This window comes from Gavialis gangeticus, unplaced genomic scaffold, assembly GCF_001723915.1.
Source record: "Gavialis gangeticus isolate Ggan-Ray unplaced genomic scaffold, GavGan_comp1, whole genome shotgun sequence".
Classification (NCBI taxonomy): Eukaryota; Metazoa; Chordata; order Crocodylia; family Gavialidae; genus Gavialis; species Gavialis gangeticus.
The window spans coordinates 162979006-162990433 of record NW_017729024.1 but is presented as its reverse complement, the minus strand read 5'-3'; the positions used below and the strand labels follow the sequence as shown (position 1 = coordinate 162990433).

General features: G+C 45.1%; 1 protein-coding gene across 3 annotated transcripts in view; it reads right to left on the bottom strand.

The window, feature by feature from the left end:
* PDZD2 (PDZ domain containing 2) overlaps positions 1 to 11428 on the bottom strand; it is a 241587-nt gene that overhangs the window by 70712 nt on the left and 159447 nt on the right. For all 3 annotated transcript variants that reach the window (XM_019518002.1, XM_019518003.1, XM_019518004.1), the window contains 3 exons: positions 5736 to 5847; positions 3599 to 3747; positions 158 to 277 (listed from right to left, as the gene is read on the bottom strand). In XM_019518002.1, coding sequence (XP_019373547.1) covers positions 158 to 277; positions 3599 to 3747; positions 5736 to 5847 — 381 coding nt within the window. The remainder of the gene's footprint in view (positions 1 to 157; positions 278 to 3598; positions 3748 to 5735; positions 5848 to 11428) is intronic.

The following is an 11428-nucleotide window of genomic DNA, read 5'->3' as shown; positions in this document are numbered from 1 at the left end:
CAGTAAAACCACTATACATGAGTTTTACTTAAACATCCATAGTTTGACTTTTACAGGTGTGGAGAGTCTATGACAGCAGAGGGGGGAGGTAACTCAGCACCCCTTGAAAAATAACCTTGCTGTGCTTTGAGAAAACACACTTGTGCAAAATCCTCACCTTCCCTTGTCCTTTCATTAGGACAATGTTGGAAATAATGGAAGGTTGGGTCAGTCTCCATGGAGATTCCACCTGAGCAGCACTCAAAGAGCGGGTAGATTTCTTCACAATATGGTAATCCTAGCAAACATCAGAAAACAGAGGTAATTCAATCTGATTTCTTGATACAGGCAAATAAAGGTACTGGATAGGACAACTCTGGTATACCCGGGGGCTGGAACAAAACAAACAAACAAACATCACTATTGCACATTAAAACAGACTCACAGGGCATGACATCCTGGCCCCACGGCACTCAAGTTGAGTTCTGAAACTGGGTCCACATCATGGATCTATTTAACATCTTCTATCACACGTTAGTTAAAAATTAAAAAAAAATAAACCAAGAAAGTCTAACATTTAGTTCCAGGATCTCTTAAAGCTGGATCTTCTGAAGAAATGCAACACTATCAGTAACTAAAACAAACACAAGTACTGCTGGTCCCCTGGTTGAAATGTTCAGACCCCTACAACTACTTTGTAGCCCTGTATGACAGTGGTTTTCCAAGTGTGTCCCATGGAACCCCGGGGTTCCACGACAGGTCTCAGGGTTCTGCATAGGAGACTGAGGACAATGTGCCAGGAGGCAGTGTGCCGCCATGGCTAGGCTGCATCACCTGGCTCCATGCCAGGCTTTCAGATAGGGGTAGGGGTTCTGCAGCTGAAGAAATGATATGAAAGGGTTCCATGACTCCAGGAAGTTTGAAAATCACTGGCACAGTACTTGCATCTCCCTCCAGAGGTCAGTCGCAGCAACTGTACCAGGCTCCTACCTCCTCAGGTCTAAAGGAGTTCTCCTTGACTTGAGCACTAAGGGTGAAATTTTGTTTCCTTCATGCATCTAAGATGGCAGATTTCTAGCTCCTTAAATGGCATTCTTGGCACTTAAGTGCAGTTAGCAATTCTTACTACCCCTGCGCTGTGGATGTGCAGGTATGCCAGGGTAGACTAAGCATGCCCAGTAGGCTAAGAATTGGCCAGGCAGGTACAGTTATATGAACACTTCCATAATAGACACGTACCTACATCTAACTCATGACAACAGACAGCCAGAAACCTATGCAACTGATAGGTCTTAGACCAGGGCTGGGCAAAATATAGCTCACCAAGCCATTCTATCCAGCCCATGGGGCCCACCAGCAATCGTCCCCCTCCATGGGGCTCATGGGACTCTGGCTCCATGACTCCATGTGCTACTCCCAGCTAGAGTGTCCAGAGGCATGGAGCTGGCCCCGCCTTATGGCACAGGACTTCCCATGCATCCTGGCACTCTAACACGCCACTGGGCTGGGCCAGGCTGGCTGCATGCTGTACCCTGCGGGTCCCAGCCACACAACTGGGAACTACATACTGCCGAAGCCAGCCTGGCCTGTCCTGGCCCAGCCTGGCAGAATGCCGCTCCCGGCTGCGTGGTCAAGACCACAGGATACAGTAGGAGCCAGCTGGGAACTGCGGGCACTGGGCCAGTTTGTGCTGCATACTGTGGTCCCGGCCATGCAGCTGGGAACCATGTGCTGCACCCGGGACATGCTGAGTCAGACTGGCTCTGTGCCATGCCATGTGGGTCCTGGCCTTGAAGTCAGAAACCACACGGCACAGCACAGAGCCAGCCCAGCCAAACCCATCCCCTCCCAGCAGCATGCGGTTCCAGCTGCAAGGCTGGCGCCTGCACGGACCCATGGCCTGGCTTGTCCAAGCTGCAGCACGTAGTTCCAAGCTGCATGGCTGGGACCCATGCAGTGCAGCACTGAGGAGCTGAGCTGGACCACGCTGGCTCTGTGCAGTCCCCAGCCTTGCAACCAGAACTGCGTTGTGTCAAGTTGGGCAGGGCTGGCCCCATGCTGTGTCATATGGGTCCCAGCCTTGCAACGAGGACAGGATGGGTGGGGCTGGCTCCCCACCTCCCACCATACCCCCAACCCACACCCACTGCCTCCCACATACCCCCACCCCAACCACATACCTCACATCCGCATCCCTCCACACCCCCACTTGCCATACGCATACCCCACATACAGACCCCACCACAGCTTCATACCCACTCTCCAACTACACAGCTCTCACAGACACCCCTTACCCCCCACACACAATATACAAGAGTAAGAGTATATTGAGCTATTATGCAATTGCCTCTAGATACACTGCAAACACAACTCAGGACAAAAATATTTTTTAAAATAAAATAAGTTACAATAGATATCTGATTTTTTTAGCATATGATTTGTTTTGGGTTTTTTTCCAATTTCAAGATGGCAACCCTGCCCCTTCCCAAAAGGAGCACTTCTGGGGCAAGGGGAGGGACTTCTGGTGGTAAAGGCCAGGGAGCAGGACTTCCAGTCACAAGGTGGCGATCAGGGGACAGGGCAACTGTCCAAGGGCGGGGTTACCCATGCAGCCCTCGACAGCTCAACTAAACTCATTAAGCAGCCCTTCAGCTGAAATAACTGCCCACCCCTGTCTTATACTCTAGAGGAGAGCAGCCTTCCCACATTATAGCCCCACTAGATGAGAGGCTGGGGCATTTGCTCAGGAAGCCAGAGACATGGATTCTAGGCTCCCTGGCCCAGAGGGGTTTTTAGTCTGCTTCTCTGGTTTCCCAACATGCCCCAGTGAAGGCACAAGCTCCTCTCCAGTCCTCCTTTTGAAGCTGGGCCTCTAAGTAGCAAAGACAGGATGATATATGTAATCAGCAGGAAGAGTATAAGCTAGAGGGCCTGGATCAGTGAGAAGGCAGTTTAGAGAAGTGCGGGTCCTGGATTCTAGTGTGGACCTTCACTCCCACATCCCTACTGCGTTGCCCTCTATTCATTTCAGCCAATGATACAAGGGGCAGTGGCCGAACCTCAGAAGGGCCCTGGAGAGGGGTCTGGATAATGCCTAGCCTCTGGCACAGTGGTTACAGCACTACAGTGGGAGAGCAGAGACATGGATTCAAACACCCTCTGGATGAGGGGGACCTAGAACCCACACCTCTGGCATCCTGGGTGATTACCTTGCCACTTAGTTATTAGGGCTGAAACACAGGAGGGCTCTTTTTCCTCTTGCCCCCACCTCCAACATTTTTCCAGGATTTACACTCTGTTGTGCACATACATACAAAGCCAATGAGCAGCTCATGTTCAGTCTACATGTGCATACTTACCTATCCACACCATAAAACCTGGGCCAAAGACAATGAGGTAAATGGCTATAAAATTGTCATTTAGATGCACAAAGGGAAATCTTGCCCTGGGTGCTTATTGTGCTTTGATACCAAGATCTGGGCTCACTCCCTCTTGCCATACATATGCAGCCACAGGACGCCACAGTTATTCTTAACAGGTTGATAAAAACTCTCAAAACAGAGTTGGAGCCCAATAACCTGCTTAAATTCTCACCAAATACATTACTTTATTTTCTCACCTGCCGAGATCCTGCTCCTTCAAGCTGCTGAGGGAGAGAATGTTTTCTCCCTCCGCGGGAAAATTTCACTGCTATTTCATAGCTGGATTCACCATTTTCCACTGTCAGTTCATCATCTTCACCCACAGATTCTAAGCGAGACCCAGCTCCTAAGGGGCAATGCATACAACACAGAACAGCATCTTTTAATTCAAAGAAGTTGGATGAGGGGTGCCTTTTGCAAATCACAAATCAAACAATAATGCAGATAGCATTCAACTGGTAAGCTGTGTAATCTCCCAATGAAGAGTTTTTCTTGATCATTTTCAGTTAGCCAGGTGCATTGCAATTTAAAAGATGCAGGACTCTTCCTATTTCTTGATCTTAGGCTGACAAAGGTTTTCACATGTTTTTTGGCGGACTGACATGCTAGATATGGTGGGTGGCTGCAGTAAACACAACGAGAAGATCATTGAGCTGGCAACCCTGAAAGTGCAAGCAAGAATCCAGCTGATCTTTCAGAAAGGCACTTGATGGTGAGCAAAGCCCACAGGCTTCATTCATGTGAAGTTTAAAGAACTGACACTAGCTGCTTTCCTTTCTGAAAGAGTCAGGTCATCCCGAGAGTGATGTGCCAGGAATGGAAGGAGAAACTGTGTGCCAAAAATTGTGACTGGCCTTCTTTGCTGGCAGCAGTCCTAGTTGTCATTAAAAAAAGAGGGAATACAGAGTTCAAGGAAAATACTGAACCATTTCTCTTGAAGTTAATCACACGGGATCCCAGCTTTACAAGCTCATAATCAATATACCTCCACCAGAACTTCAGCAACTTATTTTTTCATTCTCTTACGTAGTTACATGACACCCATTGCAGTATTCTGAGCACCTCAGTCTTACCCTGACGACACCCTTCTGTCAGGTAGAGAATTACTATTACTCCTGTTTTAGAGATGGAGAAGTGAGGTGGCCAGATCTAAAAAAAGATTTGTGTGCCAAGTGTACAATTTAGTCTCCAGTACATAAATTCTCCCTAAGTTTTCACCAACAAAGTTCCCTAGATAGGTACAGTGCCAATGAGACCTCTGTCCCAGCTTGCTTGAGTGGCAATGGGGAGCATTCCTGGAGCGGTTCCACCATCACATTCCACGTTCGTTGCATGCAAACGGGAGTAGGGTGTAATGCTCCTTCCTGACAACTGTGGGGGTGCAGTGTCAATATACCCTCTCTGGAAGCCACAGCCTTGTGGATCCAGAAGGAAGTCACTCCCCAAGGTCTCGCAAATCATTCATGGAACTCAGGTTTGAAGAATTCCAGACTAGTGCCCTGGGTGACTTTTCCTCCCTGTCTGCTCCCTCCACTGCCACTCTGGTGGCATTATCAATCAGGTGCCAGGCAGGATTGAGGGCGTCTGCCACTTGAGCAGTGCCTTTCACTCAGAACCATATTACTGACTTCAGAAACACCATTCACATGCTGCGGTGCTCAGCCTGAGCAGTAGCAGCTAAGCCTGGCTCTAGGTGATTGGCATTTTAACAACAAAATAAACGCTGGCTTCAGAAGAACTGTGCACACATTGCACTGAAATACCTAGGGACTTAAAAGCCACATGGATGGATGGAGAACTAGGTAATTAGAGGAGTGATCAGTCCCCAAACTGCAGGGGGATGTGCAAGTACTCTGACCGATTGAAAAGTTGGGAGTTACTATAAAAAGAGTTGTATCTTTTGCACACAGTTTCTGGTCAGGTTCCTGGAATTACAGTTTTTTTCTCAGAAATTCATGGAACAGCAACAATAACTACAAGTATTTTGCCTTAATGAATATTCTATTGAGACCACGATGGCATGTTGAAAAGGCCCGCTCAGTCTATTGAAATAAACCAAAACAAACACATGGGAAATTCAAATGCAAGGAAAGACAAACAAAGATATTTTGCTTCCCTGTTCTGCCAATAAAAAGATTCAGCTCAGGAAGCTTTGTTAAATGCAACCACCATGCAGTTCAAATTCCACATCCAAACCAAGCTAATCTGGAGGGCCAACATCAAGAAGGCCTCGCTCTACTGAATTAGGTTTTAGGCCGAGCCTGTGTTTCACGATAAGCAAAACTCTACAATATCACCAATTCTTTTATTCATATCTTTATTAACCTGCTTTACCTTGGGATCGGCTTCTGTATTTCAATATGCCACTCCCCATATTTGGGCTTTGGCTGTTATCTTTGGATGCTTCCACACACGCAGGATCTTGAGATTTATCTGTTTCTGTCACCTAAAAAATGAGAAAAAAAAGGAGCATATTCAAGAAATCCAGCCAAAGTTGATGGATTTGCTCCACTTTTACCAATGTTTTTCAAAGGAAGGAAAATTCTCTTGTACATATTCTGTTATAATTTATTTCTGTGAAAGCCTGGAATTCTATTACACAAGTTCTACATGAAACAGATTCATACGCCATAAATGTTTTACAGTGGATCGTTTTGACATTACCGAATACTTCTGCCAACGGGTACATCTACCGAGTACAACGCAGTTCGGTAGGGAGACATCCAAGCTAGCTCTGAACAAAAAACAGGCTAATTAGGCCAGGGGAAATGCCACACCAGTGTAGCTAGACACAGGTACCCGAGTGACCTTAGATGGACATGGCCTGCATAGCTTTCTAAAAGCTAAATCCAGCAGTAGATGCTGCACGCTTCAGACCGAACTTCGCAAAACAAGCCAGTTTCCATGATAAATTTCACTTTTCACCTGCCAGACAAACTGGCTGTGATTGTTTTAAAGAACATAAACATGCTGGTTTCTTTGGTAAATTCCCTCCTCCTGATATTCAAAAAGGGCTGAATTGTTTCTGCTCATTTTTTTTACCCCATTTTCCACCCTTAAAAAAAAAAAATCTACACAGCAGCAACAACTGCACTTTTTGGGAAGCATCAAAGCCTATCAAATTTCAGTCAAAATGCTGAAAACTTCAAGAAGCGATAGATAACTAGAGCTGTAAATGGAAAGGATAATTCAGCCTTAACTAGTCATTGCTCCTCCCCTAAAACACTACCTGCAATTTTATACTCTAAGTTTATGTACCAATACATTCTTGGTAATACTGTAAGGTACTAGAGTAGCCAACTTAGGGTTCAATTTTAACATCAAATGGCTTATAACACACAATTTTCAAATGGCTCATCTAAAATGTGAAAGAACTCTGCACTATCCTAATAAAATCAGTCTATACAAATCAGACATCCCAGAGGAACTGCAGGGATCAAGTCAAAAAATAAAAATAAAAATATGAGGAAGTGGCCAAGATATCGATTAATTCCTCCTGAAATGTCTCTGCTCTTGGAGAATGTCTCTAAAAGCATAGCAGTTGCTAGTTAGAATTGATCCAGGGCTACTGTAGTTTGTATCATCTGGATTTTATGGACACTAATGTTTCCCTTGTTCACAAAGAGCAAACAGAATCACTATGTGGACATACAAAACCATTCGACTAGTGACTCTAAAGCCATTATCACTGTTACAAGGCCTCAAGGAGGGAGGCACTTGTTCAGGGGTGAATAGGGAGCTGATAATTAATGCAGAAGGACCCAGCTAAATAGGAGAGGGACTGATTGAAGGGAGGCAGCTGCTCTCCTCTTTTCTCTACAGCTATATGGCTACTTTTCACTTACCATGATGTGATGTTTTGTCGGGTGCTACAGTCATGTCTACTGTTAGCCCAGTTTTGTAGAGTATATGCAAATGAGTTCAGTTTGCATATTCAATGATCACCCACCCCCAAATTTCAAATCTATACCACCACTTATTTTTAAGTCCTCTTGCTCATCTCACCTACCTTCTGGAGTTTCCATCTACCCTGTTAGTCTGGCTTCCCTGCCTCAGCAGGCTTCTCAAGTCTCTCTCTGCACCATCACTTAAGCTCCCTACCCCACCCCAAGCCTCCCCCACACCTGCAGAACAGTCTCCAAATGTCCCTAATCCTAAAGATAAATCTAGAGCAATATTTTATGCCTACCGGCCAGCATCACTCCACTGTACCACATAGACAAGGAGAGCTGGTTAGAGTTAGTGTAGAAATCCTTTATTTAGGTACCTGAAGTAGTCTAGACACAACAGCTCTTGGGCAGGCTAATCTGCCCTGCACAGAAGGCCTAGATTTACAGCTAATCTGATTATGTCTACATATATGTCATAGGGGACAGGACTGAGAATGATGGACTCAAGACTGGAGATTATGAAGACCTTTCCGACTATGGGGGTTGCCAAGCATTGAAACAGGCCACCTAGAAGGTTATGGAATCTCAATTCTTGGGAATTTTTAAGAGCAGGTTAGATAGACACTTGGCTGGAATGATTTAGCCAGGAATAAACCTACCTTGAGCAGGGAACTGGACAAGACTGCCCCCTGAGGTCCCTTTCCAGCCCAACAGTGAGATTTTATGAAGAGCATTGTATGCAGAATAGACATAGACGTCAGAAGGATTCAGGGCCAAATTCCAGGTAGAATCTTTCTAGTGAGAGTCCTCCTATGCCAAGAGCTCTTGGGCTACATAGACCCTACCTGGAGAATGTAGCCTGACAGATGTAGCTTAGAGCACTGCCCCACCACACCTCAGCTCTCCCAAGCAGAAACCTGAAACTGCTGGTCAGAAACAGCCAGTTCTCAAGACTTAAAATCCTGGATGCTGGGCCAAAACCCTTTTTCCAGTCTGAGATGAGGCTTAGAACCATAGAAGTGAACCATTTACTTCATGAATTACTTTCAGATTGTAGTGTTTTTACTATGATTCAGAACAGGGTAAAGACTAGTTTTGCAGATGCCCTAATTTTGAACCTGATGAAGACAAAAGGGAAGGAATAAATCCAAAATCTTTGCAAAAACACGAGAATCTCTCTTCAGTGCTTGCCCCCATGCACACAATCCTATACAGAGAAACAACAACACTATATGTACAAAGTTGCAAAAGGAGATATATAGTGATCAGAAAATGCAAATGCTCCAACAATAAAACTGGAAGACATTGTTGGTAGCTGTCTGGCTTATTATCCAACTTGGCTCCAGACTACTATAAAAAGTAACAATGAGACACAAAGGTAAATGTAATTCTTTATTATAACAAAGCATTCATTTGGCACAGGTTATAAACCTTTAGGGAAGGTGTTCTAGCATTTGCAATGTATGCCATGTCATAAGCCAGTGGTTCTCAACCTTTTTAGACTCAAGGTACCTCTGAACAGCCTTGAGGCACCCCTCAGGAGGTGCCAGCTCTTAATTTTCACTCATTTTTTGGTAAAGAAAATCAGACCAGGTTTTCTGTTGCAAAGAACTCAGAAAAAACACAACTATGGTTTTTTTCCATTTGAAAATGGTTGAGTTTATGTTGTGAATCATATTTGTAAACCTAATAATGCTAATGTTGTGTGGCACCCCACATCCCTTGAAAGGATCTCAAGACACGCCAGGGTGGCACCCTGGGTGAGAATCATTATTATAAACATTATTATTTAAATGAGAGCACTTCTCCAATAAAACTACCCAGGTTTTTATTTTGCTTTGAAAACAAGGAAATATAACCCATGAAGCTTTTAAGGATTCCCCATAGTCCTGGGTCTGTAGTCTTTGGCTCTGGCATTGGGTGGGTTGTCACAACTCAAGGAAAAATGTGACTCCACCTTATTCTTCTGGCCACATATGAATGCATCTTTTTATTGAGCCCACCAATAATGTAACCCTGCCTTTTTAATTTCCCTTGCTTTCAAGGAAACAAGAGTTTATTATTTCAGTTCTGCACGCATTCATTAAAGCCAATAAATCCCAATTCAAGACCGCTTCCTTATGTAGGGCAGGGGCAGCTGTAAGATGCAGAGAGGTCCAAAAAGTTTTGAGGGAAGTCTAAACATAGAAAAACAATCTTTTCCGATGGTTTTAGTAATTCCAGGATCCAATGTTCATGACATCTCGATCATTTGCAAAGGGAAGCAGCGCTCTCAGGCACAGAGTCTTGGCATTAATATAGAATGAAGAGTTGCCCCTGGAGCCTGAACTTGGGCACACTTCCAGCAGAACCAGCCCCTTAATGAGGCAGGATGAGGAAGAGGAGGGGGGAGCAGGGGGAAGGAAAAGAAAAAACCATCTCTAGTTAACCACAAATATCTTGGCAATTGCCAGTGATTGATAAAACAAAGCCACACACATGGGGCAGGACAGTTTAATGAGACAACTGCTTTACTATTACTATTTAGTATAAGCGGTTGCCCTGCCCATCAGCAGACAAGTCCAAGTACCCACTGAAGATTCTGCCGTGTTTCCTGATAGAAGACAGAGGGGTTTTATTTCATATTTAGAAAACAGAACTTGTCTATACTCATATAGAGATAGTGGGGAAAAATGGGAAGATCACTCTACAGCTTGTAGAACCCAGGTCCTACCCTGTTCTTATTGTATTTATATTGACAGATGATCTTGTAATATTTTTTATATAAACTAACTGTAAACCACATGTACTTTTGCTCTTAGAATGGATCTGTAATAAGATGCGATTACACTCAACATATTTAATTTAATGAGGACACTGACCACCTGAGGAAGGTCAACAGGCCATTCCAACGCACACTTAAAAGGGTGTTGCCCTAATTATGCATGTGTCTGATGGTTCCTGTTTCGTTTCTGTCCTGCTAAATAACATCACAGATGGAGCCTTTTCTTAAACCTGGCTTGTCCCAACTGGACATCCACAAGGGGTTAATAAGCAGTCTCTTGGAGCTCCTACCCAGCCACCACTGATCCTTGATCCAGCTGTAGCAGCAGCAGGGTCTTGGGGCTCCCCCAGCTTCTGCTGTCTGACCCATTTCCAGGGCATAAAGTGAGGAAGTACACCACAGGCATCCTGTGAGCCAGCAGCCCAAACTGCCCATGCACCATGGTGCCAAAAGGGGCATGCAGGAAGCTGCAGGTGAGGCAGGGTGCTATGCTGCACGGCATTGCCCTGTGCAGGGTGGTGATGCCTGCCTCCAAACACTGCAGCAAGATAAAGAACGGCTTGCCTGTGCATGTGATAATGAGATGGGAGAGTACTGATCTGGGTGTGTGCATGGTACACAGCATATGGGGCCTGTGACAGGCACTAGTGCAGCCCCCAGATGTTTAGAAATTAGACAGCCTTGTCTTAAACAACAGCACCTTTAAATATGAAGAGCACCAGCCTTCTTATACATATTGAGTAGGACTCATAGGAGCCAAGGAACTACCATAATAAATTAAGCCATGGCCTCATCAAGTCCAGTATCTTGCCTCTCATAGTGCCCAGTACCAGTTGTGTCAGAGAAATAGGTAAAAAGATAAAAGAAAACAATCTCTGTAGTTGGTGAATATGGACTAGCTCATACTGAGGTTAAGCTGATCCAGATTTAACCAGTGTTAACATATTCTTCCACATGCTAAGACATACTCCTATTTAAGGAAGCCTTTCCGCCATAACAAGATTGATAGAAAATTTTACCACAGATGGAAATCCAAGTAGAACCAGGCAAGAGAAGGGCAGAATGGAGCTTACGACAGTCTGATTCACCAGGTAAGTGCTCAGACAATATGGTGATCGGCACTAGACAATGCTGAAGTTTCTCCTTCCCTAACCAGTAAGAATGCCTTAATAAATTAGCCCCAGATAAAGCAGACACCCTCACCATCCAATGAAAAAGCATGTTGTGGCAAGCAGCTTCCATCAGCGAGTCCCAGGAACAAACTTGCACGTTAAAGTTGGCCTCCACTAGTGGAGTGACCCTCCCTCCCCCCCCCCCAACAAACACCTGGCTCTGGGAATTAGCTCTCCTGGGGTCCAAGGGGGCAATCTGTC